This window comes from Thunnus albacares, chromosome 14 (genome assembly GCF_914725855.1).
Source record: "Thunnus albacares chromosome 14, fThuAlb1.1, whole genome shotgun sequence".
Classification (NCBI taxonomy): Eukaryota; Metazoa; Chordata; class Actinopteri; order Scombriformes; family Scombridae; genus Thunnus; species Thunnus albacares.
In genome coordinates this window covers 26,482,894-26,497,012 of record NC_058119.1, presented here as the reverse complement: position 1 = coordinate 26,497,012, position 14,119 = coordinate 26,482,894, and the positions used below count along the sequence as shown (strand labels likewise).

At 38.8% G+C, this 14,119-nt stretch overlaps 1 protein-coding gene across 2 annotated transcripts in view; it reads left to right on the top strand.

Moving 5' to 3' along the window:
* Nucleotides 1-14,119, top strand: part of LOC122996934 (pro-neuregulin-3, membrane-bound isoform) — a 385,190-nt gene that overhangs the window by 352,999 nt on the left and 18,072 nt on the right. For both annotated transcript variants that reach the window (XM_044372740.1, XM_044372739.1), the window contains exons 5-6: nucleotides 2,589-2,691; nucleotides 9,567-9,693. In XM_044372740.1, the coding sequence (XP_044228675.1) occupies nucleotides 2,589-2,691; nucleotides 9,567-9,693 (230 nt within the window). The remainder of the gene's footprint in view (nucleotides 1-2,588; nucleotides 2,692-9,566; nucleotides 9,694-14,119) is intronic.

Genomic DNA, 14,119 nt, shown 5'->3' with positions numbered 1-14,119 from the left:
ATGGTTATGTTACGTTATCAATGTTGTAGCCATGGTAGTGATTTGTCAATCACAAGGTGGCCACATTGCTGCTCTTGTTTGATTTCTTGCTGGATTTGCCTCTGCACTGGACGACGTCAGACCAAGCCCTGGCTGGACCAGTCTAGAACCAATGCTGTGCCAGTAAGAAGCATCATTAGGGAAGGCTTGTTCTGGAGCCTCCGTAGCTAATCCAGTGGCGTCAGGACATATCCAAGAAAGCATGTCAGCCAAGTCTGCAACGGAAGACTACACATCCGATGCAGTCTGGTGTAGAAGGCTGTGTCTGTCCATTAGCATTTGGTTGCTCATCACCTTGTAGAGTAGCTGCTACAGATTCAATGAATAGTTCACTGTCATGTATTTGATGCAGCATTTCAATCTTCTTTTCAAGCTGCATTATCCTCTCAATCAGTCGCTCACACTCCATTCAGCTTACCGATTTTGCTACACATTGTGTGTCTTTTACCATTCGGAGAAGCTTTGTATGGTAGGCTAGGCTAGCTGCACTGCAGCACAACCAGAACTCAACATTTACAGATGTATTTGAGAAGTTTCCATTTCGAAAAAAGAACAAGAAAAGGGAGTGAAATATGACTACTAGTGTTTGTTTAAGTATCATCCTGAGGTCGGCCAAGATGCAGCTTCCAGAAGATAACCAATCAGAACAGAGTGGGCTCAAAAAAACAGCCTGTTTCAGACAAAGGCCAAACTGAGGGGCTGCCTAAAGGGCTAAATATAGATAAATAAGGATTTGTTTTGTTTGTTTGTTTGTTTTAAACCATGCAAAGATATCCCAATAGAGCCCCAGAATATAAATATAGACTTGGAAATGTGCATGATATGTCCCCTTTAAGGAGAGATCAGTTCCACATACCTGCAAGGCGGGTGAGGGAAATCTAATGACTCATAAATAAAGAGATGGAGCAATTAAGTCATGAACCATTATCAGCCATTTCTTAAATTAAAAAAGGGAGAAAAGGGCAGCAACATTAAGGCACTCAGTATCAGCCAATACCATACATTTCTGAGTCTGTATCAGGAGAGAGAAAAGGACTCAGAAGATGCATCCCTGCAACATCCCACCTTCCCACTGCACCTTTTTCTCATACCTCCTCATGTCTCTCTTTTTGTCTCATTCTCTCTTGCTGTCTCTCTGCCTTCCCTGCAGCCAAACTCTCACTCCCGAAGGACAGCCCCCAGCTCTCTCTAACGATATAATTATAGCCAATGAGCCAATATGATGACTCAGACTGATTAGCATCAAAACAACATTGGCCCCAAACATAACTTAGATATAGATGGAGGGAGAGAGATGCAGAAGAGTGGAGACAACACACTAATAGACTGTGGGACATCAGTTATTTAAGGGATTATTTATGACATGGTGCATGTGTGATTGGTTATGTAATATCTGTGTGGGCATCAGTAGCTTAAAGGCTGCAGCAGTAAGCTTGTGCTGAAAGTTCCCTGGTTTGAATTCCCAGACAGGCTTGAAAATCTTGACTTCGTCATGAATTAGTAACCTTCTTCCTCATCGACTGCTGTCAGGATGCCCTTGAGCAAGACGTAGTAGCTGCCATTGTGTTGCTTTGTAGCTAATAAGGTTGTACAGTGCGGCATCCAGCAGTGATTTTTTTTTTAAAGCGTACATACTCAGGAAGCAGCGGTTAAGAGCTTTTTTGTACTCAAGTGGCCATTCAAACCCGCCCGCAGTAAAAATTTGTCTCAATCACCTCAATGTAAAACCCCAACACCTTGTGTCATCTTCATGCTTTCCAAGGTCTGATCCTCGCTAAATAAAACTTGATTGATCGCCTATTAATGTATCTGAAGGCAACTATGATTTACATGTTTGTAGCAAACAAGACAGCTTCCATTTTTCTCCACTAATGGAGTCCGTCCCCGCCATAACTCTTCTTGTCTCCATGTATTCAAGCTCCATTACATGTGGCATCCATTTCAAAAGCAGTCGGCATCTATCAGACCATTACTCGATGTGGTAGAGCAGATAAAATGAGCTGTGTGTTGTGCGGTAACCAAGAATAGCAGGTGTTGCTTGAGAATTGTAAGTAGGTATTTGTGTATTGTAAATGGGTTATGAGTTGTTATTTTGTTTCAGTTTTATTTGGTTTATTTATTACAAAAGTAATTACACTTATACATGGAAGAATCTGCAAGGCAGATACAAAAAAGCCCCAGAGAGCTGTTGCAGTGCAACTGGTTGTTTGCTGATTTAAAATGGTGGGTGCTGTAAACAACGATGTTAGAAATTAAAACATGGGTAAGTACAAATCTCAGAACCATGTTTAATTCTGTGTTATGGTGAGATTGCTGTTTAGCATTAATTTAGTATCAACTCTGTTTCTGCGAATTTTGACTATGAGATCTCAGTAGATATGCACATGTTTGTACAGCCACCAACAAAAACCATCTTTCCCTTCCTCTTCGTCTGTATGTCTGTCACACACAGCAACAAATATGTGTGTGTGTGATCTATGACTTTATTTCCCAAGAGTATGATGTTCAAATATTAATGTGTCTCCTTCCTCTGTTTTGTTTCCCCACAGAGAGCAAAGAGGTATACAAGAGACAGGTGCTGTCAATCACATCCATCGCCATGGCGATCAGCCTCCTGGGAACCCTCTGTATGGCCCTCTACTGCCGCAACAAGTGAGAAAATGAAAACACACAAAAACATAAACATGGATATATGTCAAATCCTGGTTTATAGGTTTTAAATGTAACACCCAAACTTCCAAACTTTTTTGGAAAACTAAACCACACAGTGAAATGTTTTATCCAAAGTGTCTGTTTTAAACTTCATTATGGATTTACTGTGGCTGCATGTGCAGTTTTCCTGTGCAATAAAGGATTGCAACTGATATAAAGGGTGTTTTCAAACCTGTGTTGTTTAGTCCAGTTGGAATGGACTCTGGATTGTTTTGCTCTTTGGAACGATTAGTTTGGGCAGATCTGAACACTGCAACCGTACTCCAATGCGACCAAAACAACTATATCAAGACCTACTGAGGATGTGTTCTTGGTTCAGTCCCAAACAAACTCTGGAGTGGTTCGTTTGTGATGGTAAATACTAGGCGTACGCTACAAGTTTGAGCTAAACAGCTCCTGTAGTCAGGTGCAACCCGGACTAGCAACAAGGTACTTCATTCTTGATATTTAGGGCAAATAGGAACTTCTTGAAGACCTTCTTTTTGTGTTTGTTTGTTTGTTTACGTTCTTGCTCCCGCCCCAGAGTGAACCAACAAATGACTGGAGTAAAGGTTCCCACGTGGCTTTTAGTGATGCATTTTGGTTCGCTTGGATTTTTTTCTGTTTGAAAAGTAACCAAATTAAGGGGAAAACACAGCAAGTTTACCAGTTCATCCACTGATTTGGACCACAGCAAACAAACTATAGGTTTAAAACACCCCTAGTGTGTGTTCGCTTTTTCCTTTACTTCCAAATAAAGAGATTAGATAATCTGGATAAATTATTGGCTTGTTCACATCATGTTAAATTGTCTGAATGCTCATAATTATTGCCTTGTATTTCATCATATTCCCAGATCCAGTTACTTTGGTGAGCACAAAGTTATCATAACTGATAGAAATTATGGCCAAAACAACAAAAATAAGACCCAAGTTGTAATAAACCAGAATCTGTTTTATTTATTGCCTTCCTATAAACAATAGAAAATACAACTTTATCACAATATAAGTAAAGATACTGAACAACACAGACATCATGATTCTAAATTTTCCAAGTTTACCATGGGTCAGAGACAGTTTCCACTCAGAACAGTGTTTCCCATGTTTGGGATTAGAGCTCAGGTGACTGGTTTGGGTTGAGGCTAAGGTTTGGTTCAGGTTAAGGTAAGGGGAGACACAAATCGATATAGAAGCAGACTTCGACACAACAACAGAAAGGCACACACACACACACACACATGCACAGAGTTCAGGGACTGCAATTGGCATTTCTACCATTTTTCCAGCCATACACAGATGTGACATCTGAAATTTTCTAATGAATATATTGGAAGGTAAATTAGCTGTAGTGACATGTAATTTCATCCAAGCCACCGTTTTCTTACTTTCATTTTAATCGCAATGATTTTCAAACTTTCTCTGACCACACTACTGATAAAATATGTCATAGGTCCAAAAGTAAGCAAAACGTTACAACACTTGGCAATAAGGCGTGTTGGGTGCAGGCAGAAGAAATGCCCAAGGAGACATTTTGTTAATTTAGCGAAGGCCAATGGAACATGTTGAGGCATCAAACATCTTGAACGAAATCCCAACCTTGTAAATCTCATTATGTGCACACACATATTCATAGCCCATTATAACCCAAAGGTCAGCTCATGTGGCTCCTGCACTCTCTCTCTCTCTCTCTCTCTCTGCTTTCTGTCCCTCTCTCTCTATCTACATATTTCCGCAGTGCATGCTATGTGTGTGCACATTAATTGGCGTATGAATGGCCTACATCCATCACAGGGCTGTGAGAACTTTGTATAGCTTGCCTGGAGAGATTCTCTATTCTCAACAGGATGGGTCAAACATCCGGTATGTAACAGCAGTCTGTCATTCAGGGTATATGGAGCGTGGAGCGAGCTGTGATAGATGGCACTGTAATTCCATAGGCTTCCCTCTGTAATATAATGATGTGAGTGAGTGAGCAGCCTGACAACAAGATAATCGGATCAAGGAATGATGGACAGGCGCTTTCAATGAATCCGTAATTGAGTCAGGGGACTAGGTTGCTCAGTAGAGAAGATGCATACAGATCGGGGGGAAGTGTCCATGCAGATCTTAACGGCCTGAATGAAGATAAAGTCAAAGGTTTTCCCACACCTCAAAAAAAAAAAAAAAGAGCCAGACAAAAATGCAGTTAAATGGAAAAAAAAACACATTAGCACTGATACTAGCCAGACGCCAGCCAGACGTGACAAATCCACATTAAATATTGTTTCTAAGCCACCATCAGGATACTACTGTAACAGCGCAACATTATAAACCTTCGAACAAATCTACAACCCATACAATTTGCAAAAACAAATATCTGCTGTTATAGTTAAAGGGAACATATTGTGCTTTCTGTGATCTTCTATTATTTTTTTATTGTTATAATGTCACATGTCTATGTTTAACATGATCAAAGTTCCAAAACTTCAGCCTTCGAACTGACATCAGATCTTTCGTATGCCAACAAACATCCATCCGTTCCATAAGCTTTGTTACTAAGGTTGTTCCATTGGTTGTTCACGTTGTCCATTCACATATTTCATTGTTGACTCTGCTTGGAGAGCTTTGGGATCAGTCATTGACAAATTCAAAGTATGTAATGATCTTGGTTATTCTACATATACCCAACTTTATGATGCATGTGTCTCCCCCATACTGAACTATGCTGCAAGGGTTGTTGAATTTAAAAGAATCTAAAACTATAGACACCATATACAATGATTTCTGGAGGTTCATAGATTTGCTCTGATTCCTGCAATTCAGGGAGACACGGGCTGGCTACCAGGGTCTGTACAATGAAAATATGAAATGATCTGACTGTGGAGCAGTCTAATCAAAATGGAGGAGGACGGAATAAATATGAAAGTATTTATGTGGAGCAAACAGTTCACACAGTTCTCCATGGGCAAAAGAGCTTTACTCAGTTTTTGAGGAGGTGGATATGCTGTATATCAACAGGAATAATCTGTGCTGTAATATTAACCCCGTCAAAAAATAAGCTTTCACTGAAATTTGAAGAAAAACGGTTTGAAAATGTTCTGTCAAAGCCAAAAGTAATGACATATGTGCAATATCAAACAGAACTTTGGCCCTGAATTATATGTTACATCTTGTTTATCTAGAAGCCAAAGATCTTTGGTTGCACAGTTGAGAGCTGGTATTCATTCTTCGTCTGACCATTGCAATTGGTCGATTCAAAAGTAGACAGACTGTGTGAGCTGTGTGATTTGGGTGAGGTGGAAAGTGAGTCCTATTTTCTTTTGTACTGTATAAATTATGATTATTGTACCATGAAATAGCTCCACAAAACCCTGAAATATTCTGGTGTTCAGATAAGCTAAATCTGGAGCGGCAGTTTCAGTTTGATGTGTTTAAGTTTGCTAATTTTATCTCAAAAGTCTGTTAAAGAAAGCCAGATAGATTGTTTAATTAATATTTATTTTTCAGTAGATCTCCTGAAGGTCTGAAGGTGAAAGATGCTTTAGTTGTTAGTTTATTTTCTTTCTCTGTTGTTTAACAATGTCTAAGCTGTATTGTGGTCCTGGCTTGTTTGAATTTATGGTAAATCCATGCAGGCTGGGCAGACAATTGTATGCATGACACAATAATAAAATTTAATTCATTCATTCATTCAATATCTTTTTTTTATACATAGCCTTGAATTTAAGGACACAAAAGAAGGTTAATGATCTTTAAACATGCAAGCAACCAAAGAGTCGAACAGTTAAATATTCTCATCTGGACCAGTTCCTCACGAGTAATAATGTCTGCAGTGCAGGTCTGGCTGAGCATCACCAAGCGTGTGATGATGGTGGTGCTGTCTGTGGATTTGAGACTTCAGTCCATCATTTACTTCAGAGGGTTTCACATCAAATATAACATTTTGTAAAGTTTATGTGCAACTACTTTTGGACGCCCACAGTCGGTACACTGTGTTCTGACGGGTTACGACTCCTATGATGATCATCTAATGTGGATGTAAACACCTTTTAAATTAAAGCAGAGAATGAGATCTAAACCCTCGGTGATTATAAAGCATTGAAACACTGTAATTATCTCTTTCACAAGTTCAAAGATTCACGCAACCTCATAATCAGTCATCTTTCTCTTTCAGTATGCGGAGACATGAGCTGGAAGATAAAAGACGTGAAGTCAGGCGTCCGTGCTGACTTGTTTATTATATGAACACAATAAGTTGAAACAGTTACACTTATAGTTTCTATAGAAAGAAGCTAAACTTTCTGCGGTAAAGTGATTGACACAAAATGATAAACGACATATCTCTCAACAAAAAGTTCCGATGTGCTTCCATCATAAAGAGCAAGAATACCCTTTTCATGCTAAAGCATCGAATAAACAACCAGACTGTACCAAGGCTCTAGAGGAGATAAGAGATAAGATAAGAAGTAAAAGCTTTTCCAGTAGTAGAGTATAGTGTTGTGTACCAAATGTTGCAGTCTTCTTCTAAGATAAGTGCCGCAGAGGTGGAGAGGATAGAGGCTTACCATAAGGCTGCTTGTAAACACCTCATTACATCGCTGTCATACGGCGAAGGAGTGTCCGAGAGAGAGGAACTGTAAAGTATTCATCGGCTGTATCTGATAATGAGCATTAATCTGGCAAAAACAGAATGAAGTCGTGACAAAGGGATTTGGTGTATTTTCCATCCAGGTCAGTCTGATTGTGTACGCTTGGGTAACAGCTGTTGTAATAATTAAGATTATGTAATGTACACTAGTCAGAAAAACCAGAACAGCTTCTATAGATGAACGCGACAGATCAGATTACAGATTACCTTCTGCTCCACAAGATCTAATTATGCCTTTTCCCTCTGACACGGTGTTCTCTAGACCTCTTGTCATGAGTCAGCTCAACGCAAGATTAGTTTGCCAGTCAATTACCCCAGAGCCATTCAGTGTCTTACAAAGCTTTCTGTAGATCTGTACATCTGTAAAGATCTTTAACAGAAATCATTCAGTGCATTAAAGGTACATCATTTAAACTAGTATACTGGTTTCTTCTAATGCTTTTTACTATAGTTTAGGGAGAAAAGAAGAGGACCAGGTATAGTTGAGAAACTTTAGTCAATAACTCACTTTCTTTCTAATCCTCTGTCTCAAGAGCATGACACTGATAGAACTTAATTCCTTAATTCCTCTCAGCCACTGAGTCTTTAAAAAAATTGTGGATGACCCCCGAAATTGGGAGAAAATCATGTACAGCATATACTCTCAAGAGGAATGACACATGCAGTATATTATGAATATTTAGAAGAATAAAGAAGGATATAGGCCCATGAATTTAGTTTTTTGACTTACTTGTATACTGTAGATACATTCCATGATCAATCCTCTTGACAACTCCAGTCTGAAATACTGTGAAGGTTCTCAGTCTTCCAGGTCATGGTATATCCAAAAGTGTTGAGTCAAGAACCACTAGACTTGTTGTAGATTCTTGAGAACATTTCGCCTCTCATTCAAAAGGCTCCTTCAGTTTCCGATTGACGCGGTCGGGAGTCCCAGATATTTAACCTCTGTAGGATCAAGAATCTACAACAAGCCCAGCTTCTCTTGACTCCACACTTTTGGAGTCTGAAATACTGTAAATGGCAATTTAAAAGTGCCTTACTGAAAAGTGTTGGAATCATTGACACTACCGACTGGGAAACATGGCAGCAGTACTGGTCATATGTTTAAATGTCTGAAATGACCTCTAGAACCTCTTGCAACCATGCAAATTATTACTGGTGTGTGTCAGAAATAAAGGCAAGGTAATGATGATGAAGTAGGGAGACCTCTGTTTGCCTCCCATTTCCTTCCGTGTTTGCAGTCAAGGAGGACATTACTAAAGGGAAGTCCTACCGAGAACTAACTGCAAATTTAAGAAATGAAGCTTTAGTGTAGTTTTATTTCTCAAACCATCTGTCATTCCCATCCCTCACGCATACTCACTCATCATTTCCTTGCTGTCATTGCCTGTAGCATCAAATGAGACATCAGCTGTTCTCATCAGCTGGTCTCATCTAACCAATAGCACTGTGACACACCCTCATTGTCAACCTATCATCTTGCAGCAGTCTTTTTAAATATGTTTACTCCCTCTCTGCCTGTAGTGCTCTCATGCTGCCTCTAGCGCGCCCCACCATCTCCCCATCACCGCCCAGTCTCTGCAGATTCATCAGTTCATCAGTTCATCAACCTCATCTGCCTTATCAGTCTCAGCAGAAGTCATCAGCCGCTGCCACTACCGCCAGTGTCTGGACTCCACGGGGGGATTTATCTTGCTGCTGCTCAGGACTGATGTCCCTCGATTACAAAATCTCCCTGTAGAGTCTAGACAAGACTTAATCATCAATATCGTCTGTATAATAAACTTCGTTCTCTCTGCTTCATGTACGTGTCTCTCCTGATTGAAGCTGAATCACAGTGAAAGAAGCAGTTAAGTTTCTGACTGGACTAGACAGCCTGATTGGGGCTTTTACAGTCAATCTTTCATGTTAATTGACCACTGTGCAAGTTTAATAATACATGTAGTCTGCCTGGCCCAGTTTTGGCTTGATTTCATGCTCTATACCTCAGTCTTATCTGTAACTTTCTTCTTAAAGTCTTAACACACAAAGCTGGTGTTAACACTTGGTGGTTTAATAATCAATAAAAACATGTAGTTTGACTGAAGTGAAAACCTGCAGACCTGCTGTTCTGTAGATGACACAGGATTTACTTTAATTTTTCTGACAATGGTCAAAGTGCTCCGAAAATAAACTCTACTGTGCATCCTTCTGTTTTTCTTTCTCTGCAGGAGGCGCAGAGAGAAGCTCCAGGCCCACCTGAAGGAGAGTCGCAGTCTGAAAAACTACACCACTAATTCCCATAACTCCCTGGACTCCAAGACGAGAAGTCTCAACACCAACCTGCAAATGCATGAGGTGACTACTGCTGCATCTTGTGCTTCTGCTTCCTAGTCAAGGACACGGATACGTGTGTATACACCTGTAAAACAGTATTCATGTGTGTAACTCAGGTTGCTCCCATTTCTTTTAACTGTATGATCTTACGTTTAGAAGACGGCACATCTTAGATGGCATCAGCTTGAACTAGTTGTGGTTAAATATTTCAGCAAGACTCTAAAGAGTAGGGTTTAATATTTGGCAAAAGCATCTTCAGTTGCTTCTACATCTCATTCCAGCATAAAGTTGTAACACCACCAAGAAAAACAACCACATTTAAAACCTTTTGTTGCTTAGATTGTTGTTAAAGGCAAGAAACAACTAAAATGTAATGTCTGGTAGCAGTGCACCTAAAGAGATCAAACATATAAAGTATACATATAACACCTCTGAGTATTAGTATCTGTCATCAAATTCATTACCCCCTGTAGTTTTTAGCTGCATACAAATCAGTTTGTATTCCCACCTCCTCCTGGCTACGTGCATCAGGCTCACAGGTCTTTGAGCGAGCAATTGTTCAGTGGTTTGGGAGCGCGGCGCTGACTAGCGATGTCATTCATCATCTTCTCACCGCTCTTTGTCATCACATCTCTCCCAGTTGTGCAGTTACCTTAATTTGAATGTCAGTCAAATCCACCATCTTCAATTGCCTTGGGAGAGTGTATGTGTGTGTGTGTTTGTGTACCATTATGCATAATTTAGCTTTAACCTTTTTTTACAAGTTCATCATATAAGTAACCTATCTAATCTACACAGGTTTGACACGGAGCATTATTGGATAAATTCTATGTTTCCCCCAAGGGCAATGTAACCATGATTTAAATTTACAATGAAGCCGAGCACATGCATACATGAGGGACTCTCGATCTATCATAAAAACATAAACATGCACACGATGGATAAATCACTGTGTGGGAGAAGCATAGAAATGTATAACCTGTGTATAAGACCCAGTTTGCATAGAGATAATTACAATTCATTCTTACAGTTTATGATACAGTAGATAGTCAGTCCTTGGCTTGATTGCTTGTCCGCAATGGGCAAATAAAACTAGAAAATGTCATTGGCATCAGCATTGGTCTTTTGTTGAAACAGCTTTAAACATATATATAAATATATTGCATATATGTTTATCATCAATGCCAACATGGGAAGTTGTGTAAAATTCTTAAAATGTGGCAAAAAGTCAGAGGAGGAGGTCAAGGTGGATGGTTGGGCATACATAAGTGTCTGACTTCGACACCAGGGACCACAGATTGCATCCCAGCTCCTCCCAACAGTCAACACTGGTTTATTATAACCATGAAAGCAATGTTTCCCAGACCTTAACCAAGTAGTTTTTATGCTTAAACTTAATAAGACCCTCAAGCAATAGTTTGACATTTTGGGAAATATTCTTCTTGCTGAGAGTTAAATAACAAGATCAATACAGCTCTCATATTTGTCTGATAAATATGAAGCCACAGTAAGCAGCTGGTTAGCTTAGCTTAGCATACAGATCAGTAACAGGGGGAAACATAATAACAAAATCCACACTCCAGCAATCAAGACTCACTAGTTAACACATTATACCTCGATTGTTTAATCCGTACAAAAAAGTGTAAAAACCACAAGTTGTGGTTTTATGTGCCTTTCTTGGCAGTAACATGCTGAAGTCTTGTTATTAACATAAGGTTGCCAGGCAACCAAAGACTTTTCATACAGATTAAACAAACAAGATACTATAACATGTTAATTAGTGAGCTTTAGAGGTGCTGGTGGACGGATTTTGTTACCTTTGGACAGAGCAAGGCTAACTGTTTCCCCCTCTTTCCGGTTTTTGTGCTAAGCTAACGGTTGTAATGGTCTGGGTTGCTTCTGAAGGTATTGACAAGGGAGCTAAGTATGAGGACTTGTCCAGTGTGGTGTCCCAGCCTCTGTTTAATATGATCCAGTGCTTCACTTGAAACAACAGGTCACATAAGTACAAGTGACTGAGTGTAGCAGGACTGCACTGGCCTTGTCGACTATAATCTTGAGCTCAGACTTTAAAACATAAGAACATTCCCGCCTGTGGATCTCCGCTTGAGTTTCAGTTCACAAAGGGTTCAGATATCTAAGATATAGCTTGGAAATAGAGCTAACCAAGGCTGAGCAGTCTGCCAAGGACAAACAAACTGGCTCCCCAAACCTACATGGAGATCAAGGGAATGGCAGCAATCCAACCTTCCTCTTCAGTTCAGATCTTAGATGCCATGAAATTAGAAATGCTACAATCAAAGTGATGCACTTATTAAAGATTTAATATTATGCTGCTCTCAATGTCTGAGTAGCTCAGGACAGAAAAACTACATTATTTTGCTACAGAAGAGGAATGTTTATATTTCAGGCAAATAAATTGGGTATTGTAACCATTAGAAATGCATCATGTTTCATTTCAATTTCAACCTAAATGTCACAGTTGCTAAGAATAAATAAGAGGTCTCACTTCTTCTTTAATTTGCAGATACAAGCCAATAAACTAAAAGGCAATTTGTGCTCACATTGTACATGCAAATGTATTCATGTACATATCTATCAACCTGAAAATTGAAACACCATAATAAAACAGATCAGTTACTGATAAGTAGCAGGTCTATTTGGTGCGCTGAGACTAATCACACCGATGTTGTTCTTGCTCTTTATTACTCCGCCTTTATTTATTAACATTGAACTACTATGAGTGCATTCTTTCAACTAGAAAATCAACCTCAATTTGACAATGTTTAGCTCTTGTAGGGCATTATTGCTATTACCTTCACTTTAATATCTTTTATTCTTTTCTTAATCCATAACACTTCTTTCTGCTTTTCTCATAATAGAAGTCAATGGGAGGAATGTTCAAAGTCACTGCTTTTTTTGAACTCTTCCCACATCTTCTTTCAGCTCGAGACCTTCGTTCAAACTTTAAATAGGTCACTGCACTTTATTAGTTCAGCTCCACTTCGTGATATCTTTTTCATACTTTCTGAGAACTTTAGGTTTTGTGCTTTTTTTATGAGTTTTTTGGCTTTATAATGGATGTGAATTTGGTCAGCTAGTTAAATATTTAAACCATGAATATCCAAATATTCAGCCATGCCTCCTTTAAAATCAGAACCTAAAATCTAATCGACAGAAGTTCTACTTTTTTAAGTTATGAACCTTAATGGATTTCATTCTCATCATTTGTAACTCAAAGCTTAAATCTTTCTACACACGCACATATCGCACGTATCTCTTCATTTAAACATGATGTAAACACATACAGTGTACTGTATAAAACATCATATCCAGCCCCTCGTGCTGCAAACCACAGTGAAAAACTCTGATTGATTAAAAGTTTGGACTTTTTTTTTTTTACTTTAATTGCTTTAGTAAGGTTAGACAGCATCCTCCTCTCTCAGCCAAACTGTTTTGAGTTTACAGGCAGTGGAAACCTGCACAGGTGTTTGGTGTTTGGCTGATTAGACTCATATCTCTACTTCTACAGGTCTACTTTTACAGCTTTCCACTTCAGTAAATCCCACTGCTTTTTATTGAGAAAGAACACTTTTCAAGTTATCTTTAAGTTGTTGTTGTTGTTGGTATATTTAGCCAGATAAAAAGAGAGGCAGCTTTCTTTGCAACCTGTTCTTTCTTCAGTAAATGTGGGTCTGTTTTCCACAAAAAAAAAAGCTCAATTATCTAATTAAATATTCTTAAAATGACCCCTACTCTTTTTCACTTATTTACAAATCCAGAATCTATAAGCATGCAAGTATTTTTCTTTTCAAAGGTTTAACAGCTGGACACAAGATGTATCTTACATTTCTGAAAAGTCTGTTCCCAATGAAGACATCTCGTTTCCACATTTGACCACGATTGGCTCCAGATTTTCTGTGATGTCACAAAATCAAGCTCATATGTGCAGGTGTTCAAGTCAGATTAAAGGTGTGCACAAAGAAACGTTCCCCTTTCAGTAGATAAATGTGGAAACAGCTTTTAATGTTAAATATCTCGCCAAATCTAGAGTAACCATACTAACTAAATATTGCATATGTATGATACTTAATAGTTAGTTGTTATTTTGCATAATTATAATTACAGTATCTCTCCTCACAACAACAGGAAAGAATAAAATACGATGAGACAGATATTACAACATAGAATATGAAAACAATTTAAAAGTAGACCTTTAGCTCTTATTTTACTAATTGCTCTGTTTGCACTGGCCCATGAATTACTGATTATTGTTTACTGACTCTACAGACTCTATTGTTTAGAAAAACAAGGCTGATCTTTAGTGTATAAATGTTGTTTTTAAATCGTGTCTTATTTAATTTCACCAAGTGCCTTCAGGAAACTTACATGCAAATGAATTCTATTTGTTTAATTCGTGCCCATGCACGCGGAATCGCATTGATTT